This window comes from Lemur catta, chromosome 7 (genome assembly GCF_020740605.2).
Source record: "Lemur catta isolate mLemCat1 chromosome 7, mLemCat1.pri, whole genome shotgun sequence".
NCBI classification, from domain to species: domain Eukaryota; kingdom Metazoa; phylum Chordata; class Mammalia; order Primates; family Lemuridae; genus Lemur; species Lemur catta.
The window spans coordinates 82,992,838-83,006,736 of NC_059134.1; the positions used below are offsets into that span (position 1 = coordinate 82,992,838).

General features: G+C 32.8%; 1 protein-coding gene across 1 annotated transcript in view; it reads right to left on the reverse strand.

Annotated features, from left to right (window-relative positions):
* Positions 1-13,899, reverse strand: part of CCDC73 (coiled-coil domain containing 73) — a 93,682-nt gene that overhangs the window by 47,494 nt on the left and 32,289 nt on the right. Inside the window, exons 6-7 of the mRNA XM_045557009.1 lie at positions 6,552-6,590; positions 236-371 (exon numbers count right to left, since the gene is read on the reverse strand). Of these exons, the coding sequence (XP_045412965.1) occupies positions 236-371; positions 6,552-6,590 (175 nt within the window). The remainder of the gene's footprint in view (positions 1-235; positions 372-6,551; positions 6,591-13,899) is intronic.

Here is a 13,899-nt window from a genome sequence, read left to right on the forward strand (position 1 = left end):
TGCAATATGAAAGGCATTTAGGAAATTATATTCAACGTACATTTCAAAGAAAGTATCATTACCATGAACAGGGAAAATAGTACCACTGCAATGCATATAACGATCACTTAATTTAAATAATAGTCATTAAACTGCCATTTACTATTACCAGTATAAATTGAATTTATTTGTAATAACTTAAGTCCACTTAAATATTCCCTATTAAACATGCAAGTTTAAATAAGATAGCACATACCATTTTGTTCTAACTTTTCATGATTCTCTTTTACCAATCCAAATTGACCTGTTATAGTGGCATAGTATTTCTCGATTTCATTTAGTTGCTTATGATAGTCTTCTTTAGCCAGAAAATGTAACTGGACCTTTTGTTCCTATTTTGAAAAGTAATTTTAAATGTTATACACATAACACACACATATAAATATATATTGATGTATTTCATGGTAAACAAATGTTGTTAATAATATACCATAAATGTCATGAAAAAGTACTGACTACACCATAGGGAGGAAACATTAGGAGATATTTCTAAATCTATGTAAAACTAAAGCAAACTTTTTTTTCCCTGTAACTAAATAGTCACTTCAGGTTATATTTCCCATGTTTACAATTTCTTTTTCAAAATCAACTATTTATTAAAATGTTCATCAGTCCAGCACTAAGCAAAGTGGGGAGAAATTTAAAGCAATATACTCTTGGTACTTTAGGAAATATTTTTTTTTTCTAAATCACCTGAATAATCAAGACCTATCTAAATTACTGTTTTGATTCTTTGTCCTTTCAATTTGCTAGCATAATTTCAAGCTGCATTATCAAAACCCAAGTAATTTTTCTGAGATTAATTTTAATGAATATAGCACCTTCTCACTACATTGAGAAATGAAATGACAAGGACAATAACTCTCACTGACAGGGAGACAATACAATATAGGAGAAAGTCTACTTAAAACTAGAGACAAAACTGGTAAAAATTGGACCCTACTTATATGAGCCTCCACTGCTTTTAGCTAAAGGAGCTACTTTTACCATATGTAGAAATATGACTAACTCTTAAAAAGAAATATATTAATAAAATCAATAACACTTGTTAAACGTTTTTATCTTGACATTAGCAGAATCATTGCTTGGTTTCACAATTTTCATCTATTTTTTTCCAACAGCTTCACCTTCTATGACAAGCAGTGCTAAACAAAGAATCGTGTAGATCCCTAAATTAGCACTCAATAATTGTTTTCTGAATAAGTTGTTGTTGTCTATATAGGATTCTAACAGTGAAAATATGTTAGATTTCACCTGACCAGCATCCATTTCCCTTACTAACAGTACCACAATTTACTTTACTGCAATACTTCTTCCTCATTATAATCTCATAGGACTAAAATTCAGGGGTTCTACTCTATCCTAATCAAGAGAATGGCACATTACTCAAACCAATTGATTTTTACCTTCCTGGAATTTGAATCTTGAGCAAAAACACTACAAAACTAAAGTAGTTCAGGGTGATCCTATCCAAACTGATATGAGACCTCTGTTGAGGGTTCCTATACCCTGTTTCACAAATCCTGGAACTACTCTGGCCCCTGTTCATTCTCATACAATTCTTCACTCTCTGGTTGACTATGAATGCCTCCACTAAATTTCTTTTTGCTTAAGTTAACCAGAGCCATTTTGTACCGTTTAAAAAGAAATACGGAGCACAGTGGTCAAAAGTTAGTCTGCCTATGTTTAAATCCTTTCTCTGTGACTTAGTGTGACCTTGGGTAAATTATCTACCTTATTTTTAGAGTGGCATCTATAATAGTATTTCCCTTATAGGGTTGCTATGAGAATAAAATGAATTAATATACATAAAGCACTAAGAACAGAGCCTGTCACATAAAAAAATCACAATTATAATGATTTGTTATTATTCCTTAATTGACAAAAGTGTCAGTTTAACTTTCATTTAGAATAAGAAAAACCTTCTCTAATATTAATAAAGAACACACATTACAATTTAAGCTGTGCCTGATATATTATTTTAGCAAGTCTGGAGGTAGTCTTAACTTTTTCAAAGTTACTTTTTAATGATTTTAAACAAAGTGATAACATCATTGGCAATGATCATGATGTATCTATCAGTTGAAAGCTTCTCATGCATTTTGTTGGGCTTTTCAAATTCCCTACTTAGTCATTTGAATTAATTGTGCAGCAGTTATAAATGCAAACAAGTTGACAAGTGTATTTAGCCTGAGAGATCTTATGCCTACCTGGGTAGTTACTATTATTAATATCAATAACTAAATAATGAACAATAGACCATATATTCTTTTCTTCTAAAATACCATTTAATTCCTGATCTAAAGAGTTATATTAGCTCTCAGCAGATATGTAGAAACCAAACATGATTTCACTGAAAACTGAGCCAATAGCATATTTTCAATTCAAGGTATTTTAAAATTTTTCAATTTAAATCTATATTTGTGTAGCCTTTATTAGAACATTGTCTACTACATATTAATGCATGATCTCACAAAAGCTTCCTTAACCTTTCAGCTAAAAAGTAAACAGGTAGTCAATGCCTGCAAAGGTTAACAATACTGTTAACTAAAAATATAGCAAAGATCAAAGAGACTTCATGGGTAGTCTTTATGCATAGAGCTTTATACACATTAATTTCTGATATATCTATTTCAACATCTTTTGCTTGAGGCCAAAATTGAATTCAATGAAAATGAAGTTTCATTTTTCGCATGACATATTCTAATTTTCAAATATATTAGCCTATTCAATGGCCATGATAAATACTATTAAGACTTCCAAATCACATGGGCACCTACAGCTTATTAGCCCCTATATGTCCGTATGAACCTAGTTGGCTGCCCAGATTTAGTTTTGATAATGAGATGAAGAGGTCAGCTTTCAAGTTTGCCACTAATTGCGTGACTGTCAATGAATAGTTTAAATTCTTTGGGAAACAAAAAAAAGTAATTAGTAATCACACCCAATAGATGTAAGAACATTTTAAAGAATACAAGTTAATCTTACTATTATTAAAACTTTAATATTACATACTATATATATACGTATATGTATATATATATATTTTTTGAGACAGAGTCTTGCTCTGTTACCTGGGTTGGAGTGAGTGTCGTGGCATCAGCCTAGCTCACAGCAACCTCAAACTCCTGGGCTTAAGCGATCCTACTGCCTCAGCCTCCCGAGTAGCTGGGACTACAGGCATGCGCCATCATGCCCGGCTAATTTTTTTTTTCTATATATATTTTTAGTTGGCCAGATAATTTCTTTCTATTTTTAGTAGAGACGAGGTCTCACTCTTGCTCAGGCTGGTCTCAAACTCCTGACCTCGAGCGATCCACCCGCCTGGGCCTCCCAGAGTGCTAGGATTACAGGCATGAGCCACCGCGCCCAGCCTACATATTATATTTTAATAGTAAAGATTTTATTGAGATGACTAAGAAATAAGTATATATTGTTTTTGTTCTTTTTACTTCCATGAATTGATTCAAATTATTTTTTCTTTTACACAATTTTACTACTAAATCAAAGAGTCACAAGAAAATAATGTCAGGATTCATTGCTTTCTAAACAAATGCGTACTTCATTGTTAAATAAATCTAATCTATGAAAATCAAAATTAGAGGAAAAACACATGCATAATTATGTATCTTTGTAGTCAGAAGTTTACTTTAAAGGCTTGAGGCATTTAAAATAGGAATAATTTTAAAATATTTACACACAAATTTTTAGAAATATATTTACTAATAAAAGGCATAGATGCATGTTTCCCCCCTTTCCTATGTACTTAAGGAGACTAATTTGAAAAGTTTTGGAGATAAAATTAATTTCGCTTAAAATAATCAGTTTGTTATGAGTAAATTTCAGAGCAAAAGATAACAATCCAAAAATAAACTTCATATATTCATTTCCAATTTTGCAACTTATCTTTTTCTTCAATATGAACCCAATCTAAATCAATGGCATCATAAAACTCAATTTTTAAAAATCTATGGCATGCTTAAGATACCTTTCTCTTTTTAGTCACAAATATAAGGCATAGATTACTTAAGAAATCTAAAGTTATGCTGCTAATATGTGTGTACAGATATACATATTTATAATCATGAAGTTATTTCCAGACAAGTCCTTCAGTTTCTACATTCTACTCTGAAAGAAAATATGGGGTTATTTCAAACTACATCAAGACCTTCAATATTGAAACTGCTTTAATTTAATAAAGAAAAAGAAATCTTTCTTATAAGTCTTTTCTCTAGAGGAAAATGATGTATAAAAAGAGAAATAAAATATGACTTAAAGATGGTTGAAAAATTTTTATTTTATTAAACTGTATTAGCTACTCAGTTATACAACAGTGACCTATAAATTCAATTATACAATATAGTCATCTATAATCACCAAATTCAACAGGAAAGATTTTTATCAATGACCAAATCACCATGATGGTTAATTTCAGGTTCTAAAGTTTCTCTTTAACATGCTTTGTTGCATTCTTATTATTGATAATGATTGTGATTTTTTTCAAGGGGGAGGTGTGTGTACTTTTTGAGATAGACAAATCTTTTCATTCATGATTGTGTTAACTTATCTAGGAACATATCACCACCTCTACAAGAAAACCAACTTACTGAATTCCCTGAAGACAGAAATTTACTAGTAGTTAAGGACTCATCTATGGGAGATCATATACTTTAAAAGCTTTATAATGATTTTTTATAATATATGTAAAAATGTTTAGAGAAAATATTACTTTTAACTTTTAAATAAAAAAACATTCTGCCAAAATAAGCACAATATTAAATGTTTCAATATATAAAACTATTTTAATGAAAAGTGATGTCATGCTTTGAACTATCAGAAAAAAATACAACTATAACTCAAAAATCATTTTAGTAGGTATAAAGGTTGTAATTCACAATAACAAAAAGCTCAGAAATGACCAAAAACTAGGACAACTTTTTCTAGTTTCCATGTTCTTTAAAGATTATAAGCATTTGTTTGATGAAATTTGAAAGTGGAATAAAATAAACCACATTTTATGTTGCCTTTGATCTTTAACTTGTAGCCTTATCTCCCAGGTCAAAGGGTACATTATTCAATTTCACTATATTTTGTGTAAAACCACTGTTGCGTTGAAGATGACTTTCAGTACAAATGTCATGGTACTTAAAACTAAACCAGAATCTAGTTTTTCAGTGTCTTAATTAAAATCACAGTTTAAAATAGTCTGACAATATTATTCTTTCCAGTTGAACAGTGACAGAATTTTCACATCTTTTATTCGATCAAGCTTATCAATCTTTCTATGGCTTTTATTTTCTAACATACCAAAATAATTTCAAGAAGCAAAACATTTTATGTAATGTCATAAGAAGTGATGTCTTATTTTTTTACTTCTCATATATTAATATATATAAGCCTTACTCGAAAATTAATTTTACTTGCTTTACATATTGCTTAAAAGAATGAAGACTGAATAGTATAAACCCACCAAAAAAACCCTCTGAAGATTTAAGCAGATATAGGAGAATTTTGCTCCATCAAAAACACAGGAAAAAAAAAAAACCCTTCTGAATCAAACAAGGCTAGAAAGGAAGAATATCAAAGTAAATATTCCATAAAATGTTATGCTGTAAAAACAAAAATATTTTTTAATACACTATAAAAGAGGAATGCACAATAAACACTTGTTGAACAAAAAAGGATCAGGACCACATCCCAAGTGTAGTACCATACCCCATGTGTAGAACAATAAAGGTTGAGTGCCATATCCCAAATACCACTTCATATATTTCAATTTTTTCAGGCTATAATTAACAACTACATATTTACATAAATACCTAGAAAAGATATCATTAAAATAAGAGACTTTAGAGTTTGGTGTTTTTCTTTTTTTTTTTTTTTTTGGTAGAGACAGGGTCTTGCTATGTTGCTCAGGCTGGTCTCAAACTTCTAGCCTCAAGCAACCATTCTGCCTCTGCCTCCCAAAGTTTTGGGATTACAGGCACGAACCACCACACCTGGCCTTGTTGGTTGTTTTTAATAGAAGATCTCTAACAGTAATTTGGGAACTGTGTAAAATTTTATAATATACAAGTTGAGTATCCCTTATCCAAAATGCTGGGCCAAAGGTATTCCAGATTTGGACCTTTTTTCTGGATTTTGGAATACTTGCATTATACCCGTTGAGTATCTCAAATCAGAAAATCTGAAATCCAAAATACTCCAATGAGCATTTCTTTTGAGCATCATGTTGGTGCTCAAAATGTTTCCAATTTTGAAGCATTTTGAATTCTTGAATTTGGGATGCTCAACCTGTATGAACACTATATAATCTGGAAATAAATTTGTGAAGTAATTCATTTATGCAATATTTGAAACCAAGGCAGGCCTTTAAAGGGGATAGCAACATTCAGTTTCAACTACTCCTTTTTTAACTATAAAAGTCACATTTATATTCACAAAAATACTAAGCACCTTGTGTTACTGATCCAGGTGGGGAAATATATATATATATATTGTAATTTCCTTACCATTTCACTCATTTTCTTCTGTAAAGAATATTTAGAAACCTTGAAAAATGAGGGGAAAATCTCATTAAAACTCTTTATCTACAACAAATTCCTTCTGACATTAAAATTTCACGCTCTAAAATGTGGCATTTATCTTCTATGTAGCATTTATTTTTAGTGGCATTTTTTCCAAAATATTATTTATAATAACCTTCTTCCTTATAACAAAAACAATATATTCACATATTTATTCAACACATATTTATGGCACCTACTATATGCGAGGCACTTTCCTAGACTCCAAGGATACAGCAGTGAACAAAAAGTACTTGCCCTTAAGAAGCTTTCTTTCTACTAGTGGTAGACAGACATAAATACAAGTAAGAAGTATAATATGTTAGACAGGGATAATTACTAAGACAAAAATAAAGCAAGAGAGATAGGGAGAGCAGTCTAGGACAGTTTGCTACTTCATATAATATTAGCTCTTCATTGAAGATGATTTTTTTTAAAGATAAGCATATTTCAGAAGAGCTTTTGGAAGAAAAATAAATAAATAATTTTTAAAGGCTAAAAAAAGGATAAGCATAAGAATAAAAACTCTTCTAAACAAATCATCTCACAGCCCAGAGATAACAGTCATGAACACTTTGATATGTACAGATTTTTTTATGCATTTACACTTTAAAAGAGAGCCAGTTACTATTTTGTAACCTATTTTTACTTAATATGTAATAAACACCTTTCTATGACAAATATACAACATAATTTTTTAATGGCTACATACTATTCCATTGTTTAACTTTACCATAGTTTACCTAAATGTTCTCATGTTTCAATTGTTTACTACTAGGAATTATTCTGAAATAAACATGCTTGTACCTAGCATTCTGTAGCTATTTATATTAGAATTCCAAGCAGAATTCCTAAGGTTTATTCATTTTTATAGATTTTTAAAAATTGTCGGCTGGGCGAGGTGGCTCACACCTGTAATCCTAGCACTTTGGGAGGCCGAGGCGGGTGGATCGCTTGAGGTCAGGAGTTCGAGACCAGCCTGAGCAAGAGCAAGACCCTGTCTCTACTAAAAATAGAAATAAACTATCTGGACAACTAAAAATATATATATAGAAAAAATCAGCTGGGCATGGTGGCGCATGCCTGTAGTCCCAGCTACTCGGGAGGCTGAGACAGTAGGATCGCTTAAGCCCAGGAGTTTGAGGTTGCTGTGAGCTAGGCTGACACCACGGCACTCACTCTAGCCCGGGCAACAAAGTGAGACTGTCTCAAAAAAAAAAAAAAAAATTGTTACATAGTCCTCCAGAGTGGTTGATCAAATTAAACTCCAACCAGTCATGTATAAGTGCTCATTTTCTTAACCCCTACTTCTATTTGTTAAACTTCAAGCAAGAGTATAATAATTATTTCACATTTCCTAGGAAATTTTTTAGCCTACTGCCATGAATGAGCTGATAATTTTATTTTGGCAGAATGGGTTATATATGATTCATTTCTTTAAAAAATATTGAATGCTTACTGTAAATAAAGCATTGATGTAGACATTGGGGGTAAAATAATGCTGGACCAAAAAAGAATCCTGCCCCATTTAAATTGTGGGCAAGATAGACAGTAAGTAATATAAATAAGTTAAAATATATGGTATATTAGATGACATTGATAAATGCTAAAGAAAAATAATAAATCCGGGAATCAGATTACATAGATCAGAAAAGGCCTTTCTGAGATAACAACTTTTCAATAAAGACTTGGATAGAAGTAAGGGAAGAACATTTCAACAAATTCAGAGGCCCTAATATGAGACAATGCTGAGTGTGTTCAAAGAACAGCGAGGAAATCCATGTGGCTGAAATGGAGTAAACAAGGGGAAGAACAGCAAAAGATGAGTTCAGAGAAGAGCAAGCGAAGGTAGGGGGACTCAAATAATTGTAGGCTTTGTAATTTGTGACAGGGATTTAGGTTTTTACAATGAAGGAGACAGAAAGCGACTAGAGAGTTCTAAGCACAAATATGACACAGCCTTTGTTTTTCAAAGGATCACTCTCACTATTAACATGAGAAGGGAACAGAGATTGTGCCAGGAAAACCATCTAATAGGCTACTGCAATAATCCATATGAAAGAGGATGATGAAGGACTAGGGTATTAGTAGTGGATATAGTGAGAAGTAGATGCTAGATACACTCTCTGAAGGGAGAGCTGAAAAATATATGCAACTGGAAAAAGAGAGTTGTCATTAACCAGGATAGAAAAGACTAAATGCTGGACATGGTGGCTCAAATGTCTAAGAATTCCTCATAGATAAATGTATAAACTCAAAGCTCCGGGAAGTTAATTTCCTTTTGTCAATGTGATTAGGTATGGCCTAATAAAATTAGGTTTCAATAGTAGAAACAACCTATTTTGTATTAAACATACCTTCAGTTCTCTAAGAGGAATTAATATCTTACAAATTCAGTAAGTTTAAATTTAGTGAAATAAAACAGACTTAGAGTTGAAAATCTTAGATATCATTTAGCCCATTACTCCCAATCTCGTTTTTACCACATTCACTCTCTCTTATTCATGTCTTTTCTGGGAGGTTTAATGGAGCCTTTTTCTCCACTTCTTAACTCCTGTTATCCAGGGTAGAGAATATAGGTATGTTATTGCTTCACAAATGGCCTTGTTTGGGAAATGCTGATGTAGTTCAATTTCTTCATTTTAAGTAAAGGAAAAGTGAAGCTCAGGAACAGTGTTTTACCATAGGACTATGTAATAAGTCACTGATAGGCAGAAAACAATTTATTTAAAATCTACAGAAAAAATTAGCAAAGTATGTTTATTTAGCCCCCAGGCATATTATCTTTATAAACAGAGTTTTGTCAGATAATTTAGATGCAGGAAAGCTGCCCTGCTCTAAACCCATCCCTTTGAAATGAACAAGTTACCGTGTTTAAATAGAAATGGAATACATTAAAAGAATACATTAAAGCAAAAATAATTCAGTTTTTTGGTGTATGACTTTGTTTTGTTTTGGAGTTCAATAAGTAGAATGCCTTGACTCTGAGCTCCATAAGAAAAGGCACTTATCTGATTTCAAATTCCTGCTACTCAGCGCATAGTAGAAAGGGAAAAAGGGAGAAAGAGAAGAAAGTAACTAGCAAAGCACAGGAGGGAGGAAAGTTGGTACATATTGGTTGAGAGACTTCCTTGCCTACTGGCTTTATATGAGATTCTTAATTGAACAGAAACTTCACTTAACTTTCTTCAACTTTGGGGGAGGGGAATCACAATGTTCAACAGACCATGAAATACCCTATACATCACCTGTACTATGTCACAGGTTAAATAAGGCAAAATAAATCTTTACAGCTCTTGCATAGAAGGTCAGCCATCTGAGGAATTTTTTTTTTTGCTCTGAAAATACTCTTTATTATATAGATAACTAAATATTCATGAATGACAGCAAATAAAACAATTTAAGAAGGAATGCTAAAAAACAAAGTACTTAAACAAAATGAACACATTCCTTTATTGACAACTTTTTAGTAGGAAAATATGTAATACTTTTTCAAGATTTATTAAGAAAAAAGAAATTAGGCAAAACAAAAGATAAAACTTATGACTAGTTCAAGACACTGTAAGAAAACATTAGAGAGGTGTTTTTACAACAGAAATACAGCTACAAAGGTAATTTCTGTTCTCAATTATAAGAAAACTTTTTAAATTTTTCCACATAGTCAGTAAACAAGTTCACCTACTGGGATCATTTTAAACTGGACATCTGAGGTGTGGTAAGAATCACTAAACTTTATAGCTACGTAAACTTTAAATAGTAAACTTGTTCCTCTACTTCTTGTTCCATCAACTTGAAAATTTATTGCTGGATATCAGTATTAATTTCTTGCCACATCATTACTTTTGCATTGACAAAGTTAATAACATTTAAGTTTTGTTCTATAACCATAATTAAGTTTTCCATGCTTTGTTTATGGGTTAATTCTAGAAGTGGAAGCCAACACAGTATTTACATTATCACAATCAATATAGATATTGTTTAATTGCAGAGCCCAATAGGGTGCTAATACTCATTTTTCTTTCTATAGGTCCAGTAAGCTACTTGAAGGATGATTTTACTAGGCTCAGGACCAAAATAACTTCTCTTCTTACCCTCTATCAATTTCTCTAAACCATTCCAAATCTTAATTTGCTTTATATCTTTCTTATGCAGTCATCTGTTTTCCCTAGAGTTTCAAATCACCACTTTTTTGGTGAAACAAGAAACAAGGATTTTTTTTTTTTTTTTTTTGAGACAGAGTTTCACTCTGTTGCCCCGGCTAGAGTGAGTGCCGTGGTGTCAGCCTAGCTCACAGCAACCTCAAACTCCTGGGCTTAAGCTATCCTACTGTCTCAGCCTCCCAAGTAGCTGGGACTACAGGCATGCACCACCATGCCCGGCTAATTTTTTCTGTATATATTTTTAGTTGTCCATATAATTTTCTTTCTATTTTTAGTAGAGACGGGGTCTTGCTCTTGCTCAGGTTGGTCTTGAACTCCTGACCTCGAGCGATCCACCCACCTCAGCCTCCCAGAGTGCTAGGATTACAGGCGTGAGCCACCGTGCCCGGCCAAAACAAGGATTCTTTACTGTATCACAAATGTCTTCCAGCCTCTTATTCATTCCATATGAGGTGTGGAATCAATTCTCTCCTTTTGCCTGAAAATATTTATCTTGTAACTCATTGACATTTTGTTGTACATGATTTATTTTTCTTTACTCTGTTCCATCAAAATAACAAAAGTAATAGAAAATTAAAATTGCCTAGTACCCCTAATGAAGAGAACCTAAATAGTGTTAAGATAATTGGATAGAGATCTGGAAAAATACAGACTTAGAACCATATCTCATATTATACTACAAAGATAAACTTCAAATGAACAAAGATCTAATGTAAAATTTGAGTACACAGAAGTAATAAAAGAGAACACAAGAGAGATTAAACTGGGAATGTCATTATCTAAACAAAAGAAAATCCAAAAGTAAGAAGCAACAGCTGCTCCAGATGAGAAGGAATCAGCAAAATAACTCTGGAAGTATTAAGAATCAAAGCAAAAGGACACCCCCAAAAGGGAACACCAGCTCTCCAGCAATGGGTACCAACCAAAATCAGAATACTAAAATGAAAGATGAAGAATTTTGAACATGGATTGTAAGGAAGCTCAGAGAAATACAAAATAAAATGGAAACCCAACATAAAGAAACCACAAAACGCAAAAAATGAATGAAAAATTCATTAATGAAATTGGATTATTAAAGAAAAATCAAACAAAAAATTCATTCAATAAATTACAAAACACAATGAAAAGCCTTAAGAATAGGTTAGATCAGGCAGAAAAAAGAATATCAAAGCTTGAAGACAACACCTTTCAACTAAGCAAGTCAGTCACAGAGATAGAGAAGTAAGAGGAGCAAGCAAAGCCTAGAAGAAATATGTGATTATGTAAAGAGACCTAACATAAGAAACAAGGCATCCCTGAGGGTAAAGAAGAAAATACACAAGGGTTAGAAAACCTACTTGATGGAATAATCGAGGAAAATTTTCCTGGCCTTGTTAGAAATCTGGATATCCACGTACAAGAAGCTCAAGGACTCCTAGGAAATTCACTGCAAAGAAGCAAACACCATGACACATAGTCATCAGACTGGCCAAAATAAACACAAGAGAGGCACTCCTACAAGGCATAAGGAAAAAGCAGTAGGTAACTTACAAAGGAAAACCTCTCAGACTAACTGCACACTTCTCAACCAATATCTTACAAGCCAGAAGGCATTAGGGCCCCATTCTCAGTCTTCTAAAACAGAATTACAGCCAGCCTAGAATTTTGTATGCTGTAAACTTACATTTTGTATATGAGGGGGAAATAAAAACTTTCTCAGACAAGCAAACACTGAGGGAATTTGTCGAGACAAGATATGCCCTACAGGAAGTACCCAGAACTGCATTACATGCAAATCAGCACAATAGACATCCACCAGTGTAAAATCGCCCAAAAGCTAAAGTCAAAGCCCAGATACCACAATGGCTCAAGAGATAAAACAAAGCAACAAAGTTCTACTCAATAGGATGAACAGAAATCCACCCCACTTATCAATTCTTTCAATAAATGTGAATGGCTTGAGCTCCCCACTGAAGAGACATATGCTGGCTGAATGAATAAATACAAGGCAAGTATCTGCTGTCTCCAGAAAACACATCTAACCCACAAGGACTCATTCAGACTCAAGGTGAAGGTATGGAAAACAACATTCCATGCAAATGGAAACCAAAAGAAAGCTGGTGTAGCAGTTATGGTATCAGATGACACAGTCTTCGAATCAGTAAAAGTAATGAAAGACAAAGATAGTCATTATATAATGGTAAAGGGAACAATTCAACAAGAAGACATAACAATTCTAAATATTTATGCACCTAACACAAGTGCACCCAGATTGATAAAGCAAATCCTACTTGATCTAAACAAAATGATAAAGAACAGCACTGTAATACTCAGGGGCTTCAACACCCCTCTGACATAACCAGACAGATCCTCCTAACAGAAAATAAACAAACAAAGACTTAGACAGAACTCTAGAACAAATGGGCCTGACATTTACAGAACATTCTACTCAAAAACCACTGAACGTTCTTCCCATCAGCTCATAGGACATTCTCTAAGATTGATCACATTTTAGGCCACAAAACATGTCTCAACAAATTTTTAAAAATATAAAAATCATACCATGCATCTTTTCAGACCACAGTGGGAATAAAATTAGAAATCAACTCCAACAGAAACACTCATCTCTACATAAAGTCATGGAAACTAAACACCCTACTACAGAATGATAGGTCAAGAAGGAAATTAAGATGGAAATCAAAAGATTCCTTGAACTAAATGATAAAGGGGACACAAGTTATCGAAATCTGTGGGATATAGCTAAAGCAGTCCTGAGAGGAAAATTCATAGCCATAAATGCCTATATCCAAAAGACAGAAAGATCACACAAATCTACAATCTGATGAATCATCTCCAAGAACTGGAAAACAATGAGCAACCCAATCCCAAACTCAGTAGAGGAAAAGAAATAACCAAGATTAGAGGAGAACTAAATAAAACTGATAATAAAAGAACTACACAGAAGATTAATGAAACAAAAGGTTGGTTCTTTGAAAGATAAATAAAATTGACATGTCTCTTGCTACAGTAACCAGAAGCAGAAAAGAAAGGACTCTAATAAGCTCGATCAGGAATGAAAAAGAAGAAACTACACTGGTACCACAGAAATACAAAATATCATCTCTGAATACTATAAAAATCACTATGTACAGAAA